Source organism: Mastigoproctus giganteus, chromosome 12 (genome assembly GCF_048544385.1).
Source record: "Mastigoproctus giganteus isolate SK-2022 chromosome 12, ASM4854438v1, whole genome shotgun sequence".
Classification (NCBI taxonomy): Eukaryota; Metazoa; Arthropoda; class Arachnida; order Uropygi; family Thelyphonidae; genus Mastigoproctus; species Mastigoproctus giganteus.
The window spans coordinates 163,211,830-163,233,201 of NC_143586.1; the positions used below are offsets into that span (position 1 = coordinate 163,211,830).

The window sequence follows — 21,372 nt, forward strand, 5'->3', positions numbered from 1 at the left end:
TCTGTAATCTGATACCAGTAGGTCGGATTGTTCTGTGTTTGTTTCCATAGTGTGTTCTTCACTGCGAATCATATAGTAGTGGTCAAATAGCATGAGTGAGGAAGCTTTTAATTTTAGCTGAGTAGTTCAACAATAACATCATTCTTCTGATACTGAGTGGAGGTTCGTGAGACTCAACATACAGATTTTGAACTGATGTTCTGTATGCACCCAGGGCAATCTTAAGGGCAGAGTGTTGGATAGGAGCAAGACGGGCTAAAGTACTCTCTCTAGTAGAGTCAAACAGGTGCTCCATAATCTAGCTGAGATCTAATTAGAGACCTATAGAAGTGGACCCCAGGATGTACTAGAGACAACCCAGAGTATGTTCATTTTCTAAAGCAAGTGGTGTGGTTCATAGGTGTTTAACATGCTCCTGAAAATTTAGATTCTTATCAAATATTAGCCCTAGGAAATGAATACTGTTCACGATTGGAAGAGGATGATTGGCCAAATGTAACTCGGGTTCTGGATGCATTTTGTGCTTGTTGCAGAAATGCATGGCTGTAGATTTGTGGTTTTATAGTCTGTATCCATTTTGTGTCATCAATATAATTTATATTCTGAGAATGACAGGATAAGTTAAGATCATCAGCATAAATATGCATCAACAGTGTTTGGAATGCTTTTTGTGATATTGTTAATTCGTATAGCAAATAGAGTGGCACTGAGGAAAAAGCCTTGTGGGACTCCTTGTCTGTATGTTTGAGACAGAGCCTGCAGGTATCGAACTTGGAACGTCCTGTGGCAAAGGAAGTTTTGAATAAAATATGGTATATTTATATAGTGGCCTTGCATATCTATAGAATAGAGGTCCCTTAGGATTCCATACCACCACGTTGTATCGAAAGCTTTCTCTATATCAAGACAAACCATGACAAGATGTTGATTTCTGATAAAAGCATTTCTTATTTTTGATTCAGCCTTTATCATGAGATCTAAGGATGTTCTATTCTTCTGAAACCCAAACTGATTGTTGCTGATTATGTTTCTAGACTCAAGGTACCATATTAATCAATGGTGCACCATTTTTTTCTGAAGTTTTACTTAAGCAGCTGGTTAGAGAGATCAGTCTATACTTGTTAGGAGTTGAATGATCTTTTGCTGGTTTAGGGATAGCAATTACATATGAATGTTGCCAGGAGCTGGGGAATGTGTGTTCAAAAAATATCCAATTGTAAAATTTTAGCAGTGAGGATAACGATTGCTGATCTAGATATTTAAGTATTACATAGTAAATTCCATCAGAGCCAGAGGCGCTGTTGCGGGAGCTATTTATAGTTTTTTCAATTCTGATAGTGTGAGCGGTTGATTATAGGGTAAACGGAGGTAGTTTTGAAGTTTAGTTTGAATTTCTCAGCATCGGCTTTAATTTTTTGGAATGATGGATGATACAAAACAGAGGTAGACAATTCAGGAACACAGTTCCTAAGGCATTTGCAATATCTTCAGGATTAGAGATCTCCTTCCCACTCCAATTAAGAATAGGTGCAAGTAATGTAAGGTATTTACCATTTAGCTGCCTTAGTTTTTTCCATATTATTGTGGCTTTGGTATCTTTATTGAATGATGAAGCAAATTTTATTCAAGAGTCCTTTTTAGCCTTTTGCCTGATGTACCTTCCCTTGGCTCTAAGTTTCTTATAATTAATAAGGTTGGCAGTGGTAGGGTATTTTCGGAATAAGTTCCATGCTGCATTCTTTTCTCTTTTCACCTTGTTACAATCATTGTTCCGTTAGTGATTGATATGTCTACGGTGTCTTAATTGAGACTGGGGAATGGCAACTTTTGCAGCTGATAGTATCTGCATTGTAATATTAGCATTAGTAGAGGCATATGATGCAAGAAAGCAAGCTTATGCACCATCAGCCAAAAAAAAAAAAAAAAACACGCTCCCATTTCACCCCTCCCTTCGTTCCAAGTACCTGTCCAGCTCAACCTTAAATTTATTTAGGCTATCAACTTCCACAACAAAGGATGGAAGTCTGTTCCACCAACCAACCACCCGCTGGCTAAAGGCAAACTTCCGCACATCTATCCTGCATCTGTCTTTCCTCAATTTGAATTTATGCACTCTCAAATGATTATTCTGAGCAAGAGGAAAAATTCCATCAGTACTGAGCATGCTCAAACCATTCAGGGCTTGATACACCTCAATCAGATCACCTCGCAGGTGCCTGGTCTCCAGACACTGTAATTCGCAAAATTTAAGTGTTTCTTCCAGTCACTAATCTTGTTGCCTAATCTCCATTGTGACTTGGTTACAGACCAACCTATATCTATCATAGGCTTCCACGTCACCCATTAATTTATATGTATCCCATGCATTTTTCTTCTCTGCCACATGTCTCATTAGTTCATCTGACATCCATTTAGGCCTAAACCTTGAACAATATTTCTTAATTGGTATGTAAAGCCTAGTAGCTTCCAAGATAAATTCTTTGAATGCTTCCCATTTTGAATTTGCTGTTGGTAACATCATCAGTTGGTCCCACCATATAGAATTTAAATACTGTCTCAGACCACCACAGTCACCTTTACGAAAGCAAAAACCCTTCCCTTTACCCCTGATGGTAGTTACCTCTTTGAGTAAATCCCACTTCAGCACACTGTGATCACTGCCACCTAGTGGTTCCTTTATCTGCAGATTCTTAATGCATGAAGAATCACTACTGATAATCAGATTAAAAGTATTACTCCCTCTAGTTGCCTCCCGAACATGCTGATGTAGAAAACAATCATCCAATAAATCCACAAAAGCCTTGCTAGTGTGTGAGTGACCAACCCACAAATTCCGGTCAATATCTGGGAAATTAAAATCTCCCATTATAAGACTCTCTGATTTACTGGCCCACTCTATTTCCCTGTACATTTCCTTATTATACTCATCAGGCCTATAACACACTCCTACTCTCAATTTTGATCTACCAATGCTTATGTCACACCAAACTGACTCGACACTGCACTGTCCAGCGATGTCGACTGGCTTCACTTCCTTGGATTTTATGTGTTTCTTAACTAACAGTATAACTCCTCGTCCCTTCCTATCTTGTCTATCCTTCCTATACACATTGTACTCCCCAAATTCCAGTTCTGCATTCCTTATATCTGTGTGACGCCACATCTCTGATATCCCAACAATATCTGATTAAAGAGGCCTGTGCGCTCTGGATTCATTATTATCATTAAATTACAGTTGCTCAGAGCAAAACAGATACAAAAATAGATTGTAACAAGTTTAATAGGAAAATATACATATATTAGATCGGATACATACAAATAAAAGCTTTCGGTTGTTTAGTCAACCTTCCTCAGTTAAACTGACAGTTAAGAATGGAGCACGAGGGCATGTACTGCCAATCTTGTACGGGAAGTGCGTGATTGATTGTTGGATGTTGAAGCCTGTGGCTGTGATATATGCGGACATGGCCAGCATTTGTCAATGGACAGGATTGCTGTTTCGGTGATAGGGTGGACTTGACATCCACTGTTCCTGTTCACTGAGGTATTGGAGCATTTGATATTTAACGACTCCAACCAGGCGCGTCACCGATAGTGGCAGGACTTATCCACAATCACGACATCGCAGTGTGGGTCAATGTTGTGGTGGGTTGCCCAAACGTGTTCGGCAATAGCTGAGTGCTCCACATCCACTAAGCGGATTGCTCTTTTGTGTTCGGAAAGGCGTTTTTTGAGCCGTCTCCCAGTTTCCCTGATGTAGCAGCTAGTGCAGTCACGGCAAGATATGCGATAGACCAATCCGCTTTGTAGTAGGGTGGGGACAGGTGTTTTTACCTTAGAGATGAGGGATCGTAATTTTGTGCCTGGGAGTTGTTCCCATGTGATTTTAAGATTCTACAAACCTGTTGCGATAGGTTTGGGTAGTATGGGATAAAGGTGCTTGTGGCTGAGTCATCACCTTGGATGTTTCTGCTGGTTGTTACGTGGCCGCGTGTCTGTAGGTCACATCTGTCAAGGGTATTGATGGGATAGCCACACTTCGTAAGATCCGCCTTGACTTTAGCAATTTCGGTGCGCCTCTCATGCACAGAGCTAGAGTGTGTCGAACAATCTTCTTGCCAACAATATCTGCCTTTGATGTTCTAAGCAATACCTCAAATTCATCAAATTTATTTACCAAACTCCTAGTATTGGTGTACATGCACCTGTTCCTGTTTTAAGCTACCTTAACACAACCCGTCTGTTTACTTGTACCGCAATGACTCCCAGCAGTCTATGAAATACTCTGCATCTTGTTTTCCAGGCTGCTGTTCATTCCAATAGAAGCAGCACAAGAATCACTTACACCTCTGCCAGTGGCTACTTTAATCTATTATGCTCGGTGACAGTATTGATAGAAGACTTGTTGATGTGATCGTCAAAAGAGACATGACTTTTATATTTTGTCCAGTCTGGTTTAGAAAATTTCCATTTCATTTGTTATCAGTTGTTTTTGAATTGATGGTTTGGATTCTGCATATCACTGGACAGTGATTGCTGTTGAGAGAATTGTCAAGTGTTGTCCATTCAACACTTGGGAACAGGATCGGAGAGCAGACTGAGAGATCTATTGCAGATGATGCTCCGGTAGGAAAATGAATGTAAGTGGGTAAGCCTGTGTTCAGTAATGTTAAATTCTGTCTGTCTAGTAGTATTTCAATGAGTTCTCCGTGTCTGTTTGATATGGGAGATCCCCATAAAGGATGGTGTCCATTGAAGTCACCTAATAAGCAAACTGATCATAGTAATTGCAACACAAAGTTTTCTAGTTCATGAATCGTACATGGCTGATTGGGTGGGAGATTTATTGAAATGATCGTTAAAACAATGCCAATCATTACACGAGCCACAACAGCTTCTAAGGCAGTTTGAAGAGGAATTTGCTTACAAGGAACTCCTGAGTCTATGAGTATGGCCACTCCACCATGAGCACTGTTTGTCCTGTCTTGTCGAAACAGAGTGTAATATTTAACTGGCATGTATACTTGAGGTGTTAGATTTGTCTTTTGCAGGCATATGCCCACAAGATGATTTTTTTTTTTTTTTTTTTGGTTAGATGTTGGCACATCAGCTTCTATGGCCATATTGCACCTCCCAAAGTTTTTGCATTTTACTGTGATCCACGCCCGAGGCAGGAATTGAACCTGCGACCTTTGGGTTACCAGGCAGGCACTTTACCTACTTGGCTAGCCCGGTCGGCAACCACAAGATGATAACAGTCAATTAATTCATATATGTCATCTATGTTGCTGCAAAAGCCTCTGCAATTCCATTGAACTATGTTGTTGTTCATTGTGTAGGCTTTGAATTAAAAGTCGAATCTGTCTGTTTTTTAAAGTTCCACTGCTTGCGACGGTCAATTTTTATTTTGTCCTTTTTTGAAAAGAATGAACATGTGTCCATGTCGTCTTCTGCATAAAGATATAGAATGGGTTCATTATAAGTATTATTTCTGAAATATGCATAGCTGTGTTATCAGATAATTTCTTTCTAACATGAACTGAATTTTCCTTTTGATCTGGCGTAACTGGATCTGATTTAGCAGTAGATGGTATCGAGATCGGAGTATTGTTTGTCCTATCTACTGTTTGATGTTTTGTTGACTGTGATGCAGATGATAGCAATGATCGAGCCCATTCAGAAATTGATACTTTTGGTGGAACTGATGTATCTGTTTGCATTGAAACTGTTTGGTATCTTTTGGATGCTTCAACATAAATACGTTTGGGCATGTTTTGTAGTATGTGCTTTCTGGCTTCAGTGTATGTGACCTTGTTCCCTTTGTATTTCTGATTTTTTTTCTCCAGCTTCCATTGCTCACAGGATCTAGAAAAGGCTGAATGGTTGCCTTTGCAGTCTGGACACTATGATGGTTCGGCATTACAATCGGTATGGACATGTTGTTTTGATCCACAGTTTGAGCAAATTGAATCTCCTCTGCAGGCAGTTTGGGAATGTCCAAACTTCTTTCACTTGTAGCACCGAATAGGATTGGGGATATAAGGATGGCTGTGGCAGTTTAGGTATCCTGCTTTTACTGATGAAGGAAGGTCGTGCTTCAGTAACTTTCTGGTCTTTGAGTTCTTGAACAATCTCCTCCTCCTCGACATTCAATAGATCCCATTCAGAAATGACTCCTGTGGAGCTATTAAGGGTAGCATGAGGAGATACCCTAATAGGAACTCCACCAAGCGATGTAAGTTTCAGAAAAGACTCAGAATATTTACGGTTGGTGGTTTCGACTAATAGGTTGCCAGATTTCAGTCTTCTTACTATTTTTGGTGATCCAGCTACACTTTCTAAACATTTTTGTATATAAAAAGGAGACAAAGTACCCAATGACTGATTCATTAGTAAATGCAGTATGAGGAAAGATGGATATTCCATTTGAGGTACATCTGTTTTCATCCACTTCTGGGTTTGATTGTCAGAATCACTTTGTTGCAAATCCACAGAAGCAGGATTTGCAGTCTTGAGAGGAAGCAAATTTTCAGTTTCCATATTTGCTCCTTTTAGCCCTGGAAGGATAACTTTTCCTTCCAGGTTTCTGGCCTCACGGGGCAGCAGGAGCAGTGCCAAGAGGTGACCAAGTGGCTGTTAGTTGTGTTAGTGAGAGAAGAAAAAGAAACAGAACGGTGACTTTCCTTTCTACATCTGGAAAAAGCTCTTTAAAAGGATTGCTTTAACAAATGCACTGAAATCGCTTGGCCACGGAATGTTTGGCACTCGGGGCCTCAAAGGTAGGGCAGATTTGCGATTTGCACAGAGTAGTAGCAGTGGCATTTGATGCAAGAAAGCAAGTGTATGAGCTTATGCAGCATCAGCCAAAAAAAAAAAAAAACACACCATTCCCTCCAAAATGCCTGTCCAGTGCCTCCTTTAATTTATTCAACCTATCAACTTCCACAACGACAGATGGAAGTTTGTTCCAGCAATTAACCACCCGCTGGCTAAAGGCAAATTTCCGCACATCTAATCTACATCCGTCTTTTCTTAATTTGAATTTATGCCCCCTTAGATTCGTAATCTGAACAAGTGGAAGGATCCCAACAGAATTCAGCGTGCTCAACCCATTCAAGGCCTTATACACCTCAATCAGATCACCGTGCAGGTGCCTAGTCTACAGCCACTGCAATTTGCAGAACTTAAGCCTCTCTTGGTAAGAGGATCCCTTCATTCCCCTCACCAATCTTGTTGCCCTTCTCTGTACACGCTCAAGTAAATCTACATCCTTCCTAAAATGAGGCCTCCAGACCTGTACGCAGTACTCAAGGCGTGGCCTGACCATTGCCTTATACAGAGGGATAATCACCTCCTTTTCCCTGCTAGCAAAATTCCTATATTCCTTAAGTGTAGTACCACACAGTTGGTACATTTCTCTGGGATTATTTCTACCCATATGCAGTACTTTGCATTTGTCAAGGTTAAACTTCAGTTGCCCAAATTATCTAGATCCTGTTGCAGTAGCACACTGCCATTACTCTCATTAACAACCCCGCCAACCTTTGTATCATCTGCAAACTTCAATATTAAGCCTGATATACCTTCATCAATATCATTGATAAATATATAAAACAACAGTGGACCTAACACCGAACCCTGTAAGGCTCCACTAATAACATTAGTCCAAGAAGAGCAACACCCATTGATTACCACCCTCTGTCTTCTCCCACTTAACCATCCTTTTATCCATTGTAGCAACTTACCCTTAATACCATTCTGCTCCAATTTATACAATAGTCTTCCATGCGCAACAGTGTCAAAAGCTTTCCTGAAATCCAATTATATGATATCAAAATTATTTTTTGCATCCAGTTCCTTTGTAACCACATAATATCCTATCAAATTTGTCAGACAAGACTTTCCCCTTAACAAACCCATGCTATGACTGAATTATTGCTGCAGTCTTGTCTAGATGATCCTGCAATGCATCTTTAACCAGTGACTCCATTATTTTACTCGGAATAGAAGTTAAACTAACTGGTCTGTAATTACTCGTGTCACCCTTCGATCCCCCCCCCTTTGTGAATTGGGGATACATTTGCACATCTCCAGTCTGTGGGAACCTCCCCTGAGTCCAAGGACGCTCTCATAATTATGGCTAAGGGTTTGCTTAGTTGCTTTGCCGCCTCCTTTAATATAACTGGATAGATCCCATCCACCCCAGGTACCTTTCTTATGTTTAACTTCAACAATTTCTCTTCCACTTTGCTCTCAGTTATTACAAAATCATTAAGTATCTTGCTACAATTTGATAACCTTCTGCCATTTTCAAACCTTAATAATTCCTCACGTGTGAATGTAGATGCAAAATACTCATTCAGTTTGTTTGCTATCTGAGCAGGATCATCAACAGTCGAACCATCGATGTCAAGTGGACCAATCAGATTCATCCCCTTCCTTTTAGAGTTTATATAAGTAAAGAAATCCTTGCTGTTTTTCTTAGCATCTTTTGCCAAGGATTTCTCGTAATCTGCCTTCACCTGCCTAACCTCCTTTGTCAACTGATTACAGACTAGCTTATATCTACCATGGGCTTCTGAGTCGCTTGATAATTTATATGCATTCCATGCATTTTTCTTCTCTATTACGAGTCTCATTAGTTCATTAGATAACCATTTAGGCCTAAACCATGAACAATATTTCTTAATAGGCATCAAACTTTTAGTAGCTTCCACAATTAATTCCTTGAATGCTTCCCACTTAGAATTTACTGTTGGTAACATCGTTAGTTTATCCCACCGTACAGAATTTAAAAACTGTCTGAGACCACTGTACTTGCCTTTACGGAAGCAAAAACTCTTTCCTTTATCCCTGATGGTAATTAAATCTTTAAGTAAATCCCACATCAGCACACTGTGATCACTGCCACCTAGTGGTTCCTTTATCTGCAAATTCTTAATACACGAATGATCACTGTTGATAACCAGATCAAGAGTATTACTCTCTCTGGTTGCCTCTCGAACATGCTGCTGCAGAAAACAATCATCCAATAAATCCACAAAAGTCTCACTAGTGTGTGAGTTACCAACCCACAAGTTCCAGTCAATATCTGGGAAGTTAAAATCCCCCATTATAAGACATTCCGATTTATTAGCCCACTCTATTTCTCTGTACAATTGTTCATTGTACTCATTCGAGTCATTAGGCCTATAACACACTCCTACTCATTCCTACTCTATTTTTGCTTTCGCAGTGCTTGTCACACCAAACTGACTCAACAGTGCACTGTTCATCTATATCAACTGGATGCACTTCTTTTGATTTTATGTTTTTCTTAATTAACAGCATAACACCTCCTCCCTTTCTATCCTGTCTATCCTTTCTGTACACATTGTACTCCCCAAATTCCAGTTCGGCATTCCTTATATCTGTGTGACACCACGTCTCTGCTATCCCAACAATATCCGCCTTTGATGTCTTGACCAACACTTCAAATTCATCAAATTTATTTACTATACTTCTAGCATTGGTATACATGCACCCACTCCTATTCTTAGTTACCCTAACACATCCCATATACCCACCTATTTCAGGATGACTGCCATCCGTCCCTGAAAACCCCAACATTCCACGCTCCAGGTCGCTACTTATTCTAATAGAAGTTGTGCAAGAATCACCTTCACCTCTGCCTACGGCTACTGTTAAACTATTAGTCCTTGTATCACCCCAAGCTAGCAGTTTTCCGACCCACCTATCACTGCCTCGATAGCATCAGCAAATATTCTTGCACCCTTTCTATTTAAGTGTATCCCATCCCTATAGAAGCAGTCTCTCCTGTTAAGAAGTACAGTCCAGGCTGAAAAAAATTCTACCCCTTGAGCCTTGCACATTCTTAACAGGGCCGAATTGATCGACAAGGCTCCCATTATATACAGTTATTTGGAAGAAAATTAACACTAAGAGAAAACCCAGTTTTTTAAATGCAAAAAAAGCAATATTTGCAATGTGCTTATGCCAAGAGAGATGAAGATTGTGTATCTCTATTTCTAATGAAGATCAGGGTATCACTGAAGATAAGCAAAGGAGCAAGAGAATCGTTTCGAGAGATATAAGACAGGACTGAGGTTTAGAACGATTAAAATCAACTAGGTTATCTTTACCCCACTGGAGAGTTACTTGGAGATCAGCATTTAAGGAATGGGTAGTGAATATTCAAGAAGTTGAAGCTGTTTGTGTAGGGCAAGGTTTCCAAACTGGAAGGTGGAATGCAATGTGCTGTCATCAGCAAAACTATGGATGGGATTTCTGGGCAAGGGAAGTCATAAATATACCAAAAGAGTGGGAGAAAGAACCAAACCTTGGGGAACACCAGCATTAGTGGAGAAGTTAGAAGACAGACAGACAGACATCTACCATTACCTGCAGTGGGTGGTCAGAGAGAAAACTGAAGACCTTATCTTATCTGCCTTCATGGATTAGGCAATCCACCTGTTCCGATCTCGAATAGATCTGCCCATCTTTTCTTTGGTCTTCCTCTGTCTATTTTTCCTTTTGCTCTATATGTATAAGCTAATTTAGGGAATCTATTATCTTCCATTCTTTCTACATGTTCTTTCCATCTTTGTCTATATTCTATAATTTTTCCATTAATTGAGTAAATCTTTAATTTCTTTCTAATATTTACGTTTGGTATTTTATCTAATTTTATACATCCTGTAACATATCTTAAAAATTTCATTTCTGCAGCTTGTATTCTATTAATGTCTCTTTGTTTCAGTATCCATGTTTCAGAACCACAAAGAAGTGTTGGTATTGCCATTACTTTGTAAAATTTCAATTGTGTTAAAATTTCACGATCAGGAACTGGATACCCAATTACAAAAATCAGTTGGAAAACCATAAGATGGAAGTTTATTTAGAAGGCCTTTATGCCAAACACAATCAAAAGTCTTTGAAATGTCAAGAGCAACTGCTTCAGTTTCACCAAACTTTTCCATTAAATCCAGAGGCGGGCCGTCCCGAGGGTGCAAGGGGTGCACTGCACCCGGGCGCCAACATTCAAGGGGTGCCTGAAAATCTGAAATTACATACACATATGAAGAAAATTTTAAAGGGGGCAGAAAATTTCAATTGGCACCCGGGCACAACAAACCCTAGGAATGCCCCTGATTAAATCTGTCCACAGATGGGTAAGATAAGCCAGAATACCTCCAGGGATCAACACTGATGGAATCCACATCACTAGTGGATTGACACTGGTGATCATTCATCAGATGGAAGGTTTCTAGATAGTTTAAAAATAGTCTAATAGTTTAAGAGTTGGTGGTTAATTGATTTCTCCATTACTTTAGAAAGAGTAGAAGTAAGTGCAATGGGACAATAATTGGATGGGAGGGATTTGTCACTCTTTTTAAGAACTGGCTGGATATGAGCAAATTTCCAAGCAGAAAGAGAAAACACCTTTGGAATAAGAAAGTGAAAAGGGCAACACAATAGGGGCATGATCGGGAACACGGGTTTTGAGAACAAGGGGAGAAATACCATCAGGACCTGGAGCTATCTTAGCATCAAGATTGTTAAAAATCCTTCTGATATCCTTTTGACTGAAGACCACTGGAGTACTAGGAATGGTAGGTGGTTTACCAAGATCGTCAATACATGAATTAGAAAAAAAGTAGGATGCTAGCAGGTCAACTTTTATCTTTGGCTGAAGTGGCAATAGAACCATTCTAGTTTTGACAGAGGTGGGAATAGAGATGGGCAAAAGTTCAGTCAATAGATTTGGAAAGAGACCAGAATGCTTGACTACCATTTCGACAATAAGTAAGTTTTCTACTCTTAGCCTGTTCTCCCTCTTTCCATAGCTGAAATCATTTTTGTGTGGAAAGCAATTTTTTAACAATGTAGAGGTAATTTCTGTGACAGAATCATGGTTTCAAGAGCAAAATGAGAGCTTCTACACAAATGGCATCAGTGCCCCAAAAGATGGGAGAAATGTGTCACTTTGGATGGTAACTACATAGAGAAGGAATAATATATGTTCCAAATCTCAACCTCCTGGGACATAGAACATGGTAAGGGAAAAAAATTTTTGATAACCCACCCATCATTTAAAACAACAGTATTTTGTGAAACCTCTCCATAGACCAGTATGTAATCCAGTTATGTTAATATCAGCATAGCACAAGACAATACAGTACCAAGCAAAGTCATGGTACTTTACTGCACCTTCGACACACTTTCATATGTTTCCCTGAAGCCAACTGCATGGGATTCTGTAAATTGCAGTCTCCAGGAACTGGGCATCTCCATGATGACCTAACTGGCCCTGCTGATATATACATTACAGATTCATTGCTGTAGTGATCTTCCGTTATGCAGAAAAACTTCTAAACTCAATGCAAAGGCACTAATAAATATACACCACTCGTTATAATTGTGTTCAGTGTCCAGTTAGTTCAGAAGACCACTAATATCTTCACAGATACATATACCATCTTCACAAACAAAATATTTGAAAATACTTCATAACATTTTTGATATACAGTGGATTCCGGTTATTTGGGCCACCAGTTAATCGGGGCAGCCATTTATTTGGGGCAAATCAGAAAAAAAAGAACCCAATCGAGAAAATAGCCAGGGTTTACTTCACTTAATTGGGACAACGCGCCATTTAATCGGGGCAGGAGACGGCAGCACTGGAGATTACCCTACGATTTTCTCCGACCGTACCACGTGGTTCAGTCGGATTTCTGGAGGTCACAACCATAAAACAATAAAAACAATTAGCAGTCACCTGTTTATTGAGCTTTTCTCTTAGCGCAATCTATCATAAACAGATAGTAAACTCGAGCTTACTGAATCTGTGATAATACCGACAGCTGGAATTCTGTGGGTTATTATGGTGAAATGCGTTGACACTTCCATGGAATCTTCAATCATATAAAAAAAATAAATCTTCAGAATCTTCTCTTCATTCCTATTTTTAAAGCTTCGTAACTTGTTACTCCGTTCTCACTTGCGCGTATTGTGTTACTTGCAATTTGTATGTGCCGTGTTCTTTGTTATTGATTGCTTATCTTTTTACTGTTTTAAATTTTAACCCCTAGCCACAAATATCAATGAACAGAAATGTCAACTAGTTAGTATGTACATATAACAGTACGTATTAATTATCCCGATTTTCACATATCATTTAATTTTTTAATTGGTAAGGTAATAAAGGGTAACTTTGTGCTTAATACATCTTTACTTTTATAGCCTGTGGATAATATTCCTCCTATTTTCGCTAATTAGAATCGCTGTTTAATAGAATTAAAATTCAATTCACAAACCTGATCACAATGACCAGCACTTACTACACATCGTATGAACGGTACTTTACTATGGTGAGTCCATCGTAACGTGATTTGATTGTACAGTGAACCAATTGTAAAGCAGGGGTCCATTGTACTTTTAACTATTTACGTGAAACTTTGGATTATTGGGGCAGCCGCTTAATTAGGCCAAAATGCACTAGTCCTGATGTGTCCCAAATAACCTGAATCGACTGTACTGTAATTTTAGTTCCTTCTTCAAATAACTTCCACTGTTGCAACCAAAGAGTTATGCTCATGAACTGAGTCATTCAACTCTTCTTGTTTAATTAAAATGCTGCACATCATAATTTTCTGGATGGTAATACAAATCCGTTGAAATGGACAATTTCTAAGTCTGAAATAAGAAGCCCTCACTATATTAATCAGTGTCATATCTACTTCCCGAAATTGTAGTAAGATATATATATATATAATGAGTAAACACAAAAACCTGTAAACCTGTACTTGTAGAAAATGTAACATTATATGAAATTTTAGGAATTAGTTTCGAAATCTATACTTAAAAACCGACTGCAAACAACTGGTACACTAGTGGAGGTAAAAATAATGTTGGCCAGTGTTTTTAAACAAGGGTATACAGGTGAGACATCTCCTATCCCTGCAAGGTTGCCACAGTAAAACTATATTCGAACACCTAATATATAGTACTTCAGTCATAAAGGAAAAGATATTGTAAATACCATTATCAAACAAGTGGCTTTGCAATACAAACTGTTAAATACTAGTATTAAGCATATCAGAACAATAATAATGCAAAATAAAATGAAATGTATTGATATTTACAATTTTTACCAAAAACCTGTACATTCAGACTTTACTACCAACACAATGGTAATTTATAGGATTTTTCAAATTTTTGGTTTTTACAGTAACATAATTCCTAATATTTATATGTAATGCTATGCATAAGTATACGTGCATTTTTTCCAAGGCTAACAGACGATCACATTTGACAGACAGGACACGGTCCACTAAACCAAGGTTTTACAAATAACACAATCCTTCTGCTTTATCAAAAATTTCATGACCCACCCACATTTTTCTGTGACTCAGAGACTGAGAAATACTGCTCTAGATAAAATTTCACATGGTTTAATTAGTGTTATTTGTATATCATAGTATGAACAAAATGAATGAGACGTATAGTCTCACCAGTAAGAAACAGGAACGTAGGATGGCCATACACTTCTAGTAACACATAAATCACAGTAATATTCATTATATTAATAAAATAATATGCATAAAGGAATGAATTAAGATTCATTTAATTTTTGTGTTAAATAAATATAATATGGTATGGTTTCTCCAAAGCATGGAGAAAATCACTATTGTTTTGGTTTTGCAATAAAATAACTATAATAAATATAAATGCAACAAGGCATAATACAATAAAAGCTTAAAATTATAGCTATTAAATGAAATTATATTTCATATTAAATGAAAACTAGGACAGTAGTGTAAAGGCATCATTTCAACTGTATCTCACATTGTAATCATCCTTCACGAGTTACCATGTATTTTACTACCTCGAATAAGTAACACTTCGCTAATAGAGAAGACTATTGTTACTTACTCTCGGTGGGCACCACCACCACCCATATGGCACTGTTTCAAGGCTTGTTGGCCTTTCATCGGTGGGTTGTCATGATTGCAATACCAGTGTACCTGCCCACCGATGAAAGGCCAAGCCTTGAAACGGTGCAGTCTGGGTGGTGGTGCCCACTGAGAATAAGTAACAATAGTCTTCTCTATTAGTCAAGCGTTACTTATTCGAGGTAGTGTAGTACATAACTCGTGAAGGATGATCACAATATGACATACAACTAAAATGATGACTTTACATTACGAATGTAGTTTTCATTTAAGAACTATCAATAAAATAACTAATACAGTATATATCTCAGCAGGACCAAAGACGTGATTATCCCAATGTATAAGGCAAGGTTTGGCAACATCTGGAATAATACACACTGATTAGGAAACCTCATTTTAGAAGGGACACAGATTTGTTGCAATGGATTCAGAGAGAGAGGCAACATGATTAGTTTGTGATACAAAAGAATATACTTAATGAGAAAGGCTAGGGTTCAGTAAATTGCAGTCTCCATAAACTAGGCAGCTGCATGGTGACCTGATTTGCACTGCTAGAATATACATTACATATTCATTACTGTAAGTAGTTCATTGCAAAAACAACAATGATTTTCTTAACATTAGAACCATGTTATCATTGATTATTATTTAACTTTTCTTGGGAAAACACAAGGGACATAAATTTAAATTGGAAAAGGGTAATAAATTGTTGGAAGAAACTATCACTTAACGTTGTTGAGATGGATAGTTTTGAATTAAATTAAATTAAGGTGTGTTCAAATTATTGGAAGGCAAAGAAAAATTACGGGTTTTTTTTTTTTTTTTTTGTGCTGGTGCTTTATAAGCTTTGCTTCCTTGCATCATGTTATTTAATACTAATATTATATATTCCGCAGACTGTACGGTAGATTTCCCTGGATTAGCGGATAACAAATCCGAATTATGGCAGGGGGAGGGGGGTTTCCTCTGATTGATCGAACCTGGCTATCTCAACCACAATGTGAAAAGAAACCAGTCTGACTGAAGCTCGAACCACGGCCCGTTAGAGCCGGTGTGGACGGATATCGATGCACATTATCCTATGCGCAGAGACATTTTAACCTTAATTTTATTATTGTGATTTCCCATCCAGAAGGATGAAAATATCACGTAATTGAAAAATTAAATAGAGTGTAAGAAACGATTAAAGTTCTGAAAGTGTGGAGTCACAAATATTACAGAAGTACAAGCAACTTGTATTGTGACAATCAACTTAAGAAAGTAAAAATAATTTTTAGACTGACCAAACTTACGAGATTTAATATGCTGCGTCATTGTAAATATCACAGCACTTTGGCTAATTCCGAATAAACGCTCGTAATGAATGGAATAAATTTAGAAGCATAAGAGAAGATAAAAAAACTAAGTCCCTGAAAACACTGCAAGCAGACAACACAATCACGACAAGTCGGGTAAAAAAAAAAAAAAGGAACAATTATTACCAGAGGCCGCTTCTTGCAATGATGCCTTCTAAGAGTCAGATTTTGCAGCACGAAAGTAATATATTAGCACTAGTAGAAGCATACAATGCAAGAAAGAAAGTTTATGCAACATCAGCCAAAAAAAAAAAACTTTCTATTTCACCCCTCTCTTCGTTCCAAATGCCTGTCCAGCTTAGCCTTAAATTTATTTAGGCTATCAACTTCCACAGGGAACGATGGAAGTCTGTTCCACCAATCAACTACCCGCTGGCTAAAGGCAAATTTCCACAGATCTATTCTACAACTGCCTTTCCTCAACTTGAAACTTGCCCCATCAGATTCTTAATCTGAGCAAGACGAAGAAGCCCATCAGCATTCAGCTTGCTCAACCCATTCAAGGCCTTATACACCTCAATCAGATCACCTCGCAGGTGCCTACTCTCCAGGCGCTGCAATTTGCAGAACTTAAGCCTTTCTTGGTAAGAGCATTCCTTTGTTCCACTCACAAATCTTGTTGCTCCTCGTTCTAACAACTCTACATCCATCCTAAAATGACGCCTCGAGACCTGTACACAGTACTTTAGGCGTGGCCTGACCATTGCCTTGTACAACGGAATAATCACCTACCCGTCCCTGTTAGCAAAATTCCTATATATCATTGACAAGACTCCATGAACTGTCCTACCATCCCGCAGCACTGCTCAGAACACTTCATATTTAACTACACAATTACCCCCAAGTCTTTTTCACTTTTCACTTATCTGAGTGTAGTACCAAACAGCTAGTACGTTTCTCTTGGGTTATTTCTACCCATAAGCAGTACTTTGTATTTGACAAAGTTAAACTTCAGTTGCCAATTCTCAGCCCATTTGCCAAGGTTTCAAGATTCATCTAGAGTAGCATACTGTCTTTAACAACCTGCCACCCTTTGTATCATCTGAAAACTTGGACATTAAACCTGATATAAATTCATCAATATCATTGATAAATAAACAAGACTAAAATGGGCCCAACAACGAAACCTGGGGAACTACACTAATAACTGGTCTGTAGAACTGAGCCCGGTAGCTTGGCAAATACTTATAAATCAGACTAGAGTTTATATATATTGGGGTGGCCATCGATTCCGCGAACATGTGGCTATCATCAAATGCTAAAAATGCTGCAAGTTCGGACACACGTAGCACACATGCTCCCAGGCTGTGCGAACCTGCGGCCACTGCGCTGGCAAGGGCCACAACTTCACCGACTGCCCAAATAAGAGCACAAATGCCGTTTGTGCTAACTGCAGAAGTCAGAAAATGGATGCCTCCCATTCCCTCAGAGACAGCATGTGTCCCATATACCAAAAATACAAGAGCTTGACCCAATCCAGAACAGATTATGGCACCACACCATAAACAATTCAACACTAAAGTAATCAAATTCTTCCAGCTAAACGCTCATAGAACCAGGGCAGTGGCCGACCAGGTCAGGATGAAAGCTGAGGACGAAAATATAGATACCATCATACTCCAAGAACCATACGCAGCCGCCAATCAAGTAAGGGGGATACCCCCTACAATACCAGATCATACAGCCTGAAAATGAAATCCCTTGGGCCGCTATTGTCAGAAACCCAGATATAACAGTTACCAGGATCACTCACCTCTGCACGGCCTGGGCAGTCTGTGCACATCTTATCTCAGCACTGGGAGCCTTCTACGTCGTCGCCTTTTTTATTGCCGCCCTGGAGAAGACATAACGATGGCTACAAGGTACCTAGAACATGTCACAAATATCCTCCCTGACCATAAACTAATAAAGGAGCGGAAGTGAATTGCAGGTCACCAGCTTGGTACAGCCACACCCTGGACAGGCAGGGGACAAGGAATGGGCAGCGCCTGGAAAAATTCCTAGCAACATCAACAATAACAGTGCTAAACCAACCTAATCAACTACCGACTTACTGCAACCTACGATGGGAATCAACCATCGATGTCTCCCTAGCCACTAGGAACATTGTTGGCAATATAACAGACTGGACGGTTCAGGATGCCTGGACAACATCCGACCACAGGGTTCTGACCTTCCAACTCAACAGAGACCATCAGAGACAATATCCTGAGAGAAAAATGCTGCAGAGATATGCGCTGAACACTGCAAACTGGAACCAATTCAGAGACACTCTAATAGCAGAAAAAGATACACAGCAAGCTGCAATTCAAACAAATCAAGACCCTGACCAACTCCAAAAAACAGTCACAGCGATCATTACTAAAGCAGCGAATGCTGCCATAAAACGAAGAAAACCTGCCTCAGGCGCTGTACCATGGTGGAGTCCGGAGCTCCAGAGGCTCCGAAGAGAAGTCCAGGACAAACGGAAAGCATTCCAGAGAGCCAGACGCTCCTGGCCTGCCCCTGAAGTGGATGCACTACGGGAAATCTACAAGGAGGCCAGAAACCAGTACACCTCACTCATACGCAGAAGTAAACAACTTTCGTGGGAAAATCTGGTCGCAACCACTAGCAACACTGACCCCTGACCCCTGGGGGATGGTCTACAAAGCAACCACTAATAAACTCCCCAGGGGAGAGGTAATTTCAACCACCATAACACCACAGGGAGATGCTGCCAATTCTTGGGAGGCATCTGTTAACAATATTTTGGATGCAACCTTCCACCCTCATGTAGACCCACAGACACCCAAACAAATCAAGATGTGCACAGAGAATAATGACTACCGAACAGAAGACAGGGAACCAGATTTCACAATAGAGGAATTACAAGCGGCTGCGCACCTTATTAAGTAAGAAATGTCCGGGTCCGGACCACTTGGAGCCGGAAATCATCAGGAAGGTGGTGGAGATAGCCCCCGATATGCTACTGAACCTCTTCAATCTATGTCTCTAAACTGGGACCTATCCGAAGGACTGGAAAAAAGCAAATATTAAACTCATAATTAAAAACCCGACAAAACCACCAGACCAACAGACTTCCTACAGACCAATAGCCCTACTAACAGTCTGCAGTAAACTCTTGGAACGACTCCTGTTAAAAAGAATACAGGCTCACTACCTACAGGCAAACCTAATGTCCCCAAACCAGTACGGCTTTAGATCGGGAACATCGACTGTAGATGCCCTGAAGAACGTCCTTACACGTGCAGCTGCCACAGAAAACAAATACTTCCTGGCTATCTCTATCGACTTTGCTGGGGCGTTCGACACCCTTTGGTGGCCGAGCGTCCTGGCCCGGCTCCGGGCGAGTGGGATGCCAAGCAACCTCTATCGGGTAGTCCAAAGCTACCTCTCCAGTAGACTCATCATGGTGAATGCCCCATATAAAATACTGTACTCACCAGAAAAATGAACAGAGGCTGTCCACAAGGCTCCGTTTTAGGACCTACGTTATGGAATATCGTCTTGGATGAATTCCTAAATACCGATATTGGAGAGGCGTCTTCACAAGCCTTTGCAGACGACCTCATCCTGATGATAGAGGCAAACAGCAGAATCCAGCTGGAAAGAAAGGCAAATCATACCCTTGAAATCCTGCAAGAGTGGACCAATATCCACTTCCTTAGGATCTCTGCAACCAAAACGGACTCCATTCTCCTCAAGGGTGCCCTAGATTACAGGAGACCCCCACAGAGTAATATTGCTGGTATCACACTACGACTGTCCAAGGAACTTAGATACCTGGGAGTCATACTGGACCCCACTCTCTCTCCTTCCAGGCACACTTGAAATACATCAGTAAGAAGATACGGGGCTATACAGCCCTTGTTACCAGAGTAGCAAAAAGAAGACCCTCAAGCTGTTTTACAAAGCCGTCTTCCTGCCGATAGCTACCTATGCTTCCGGAGCACGGTACCCCAATGTCACCATGGCTGTAAATCGCAGAATCCTCGACTCTATCCATAGAGCCATGCTGCTTCTATAACCCGGGCCTGCAGAACAGTTAACACCCACGCGCTGCAGGTGCTGGCGAGAACCCTACCTTTAGACCTCGAAGTAGCTAAATGTGGAGTATTATACGAACTCTCCAAGGGTAGAGCCTGCACCTTCGTCGGCTTCGATGCAGATCCTACCACACACCGTTTGACTGAGAAAAAGAGACTTACAAATTATCTCAGGCAGACCTGGCAAACCAGATGGGAGAATTCCCCAAAGGGAGAAGTCACCAAACGATTCTTCCCCAACGTTAGCAAACTCTATCCAATGGCTCCAGCATGGTTCACGCCGGGACTCCACACGACCTTCCTGCTAACAGGACATGGTGCCTTTAAGGCCAAACTTACAGCCCTGGGCATTACAGATGACCCTACTTGCTGCTGTGGAGAGCTGGAGAGCTGGCACCACCTTATGCATGAATGCCAGCTTTATGATGACCTCCGCTGCCAGCTCATCAGCCGGATCACCTTTTTGCCCAGAGATAGAGAACAACACCTCCTGGACGGGAGGCAGGAATATATTGCCTTCTCAAAGTTCGCTGAAGCCTTGTACAGAAGAAGACGGGACCTAAATGCAAACTAGCCACATAATGGCTAGAAGCCAAAATGTGCATAACACCAAAGATGATCTACAAAGCAACCATGAAGATAGACAAAAAATCTGAATGAAGGATGAATAGCAGCTGTTCTGGCGGCCTGAGCCAAGCACTAGCATGGCTCTCCTTTAATACCCCTTTCTGGCAGGAGGACGAGATCAGTCGCCTCGTTCCCCTGCTACCCCACCTTTCCTTCTGGTGAGGCATGGGCATGCCTCACTGACCACCTGGGGGAAATCTCTTCTGTGTCCCCCATACTTCTGCCTTTCCCCCCAACCTTCTTCCTCCCCTCCCCCACTCTATCTATACACAACGCGAGCACCCTATACACTAAATTTAATCTAGCCCAAAAATAATCTTCGCCCAGTCTCGGCCTAATTATCCTACGCACTGCCCTACTCCTGCCATATGAATGCATGCACACGTG

The 21,372-nt window shown here is 40.3% G+C and overlaps 1 protein-coding gene across 1 annotated transcript in view; it reads right to left on the minus strand.

The window, feature by feature from the left end:
• Hou (GID complex subunit 8 homolog protein Houki) overlaps positions 1-16,388 on the minus strand; it is a 99,640-nt gene extending 83,252 nt beyond the window's left edge. Inside the window, exon 1 of the mRNA XM_090385992.1 lies at positions 16,247-16,388. Within this exon, the coding sequence (XP_090242118.1) occupies positions 16,247-16,268 (22 nt within the window). The 5' untranslated portion in view covers positions 16,269-16,388. The remainder of the gene's footprint in view (positions 1-16,246) is intronic.
• Between the last annotated feature and the right edge of the window lie 4,984 nt (positions 16,389-21,372).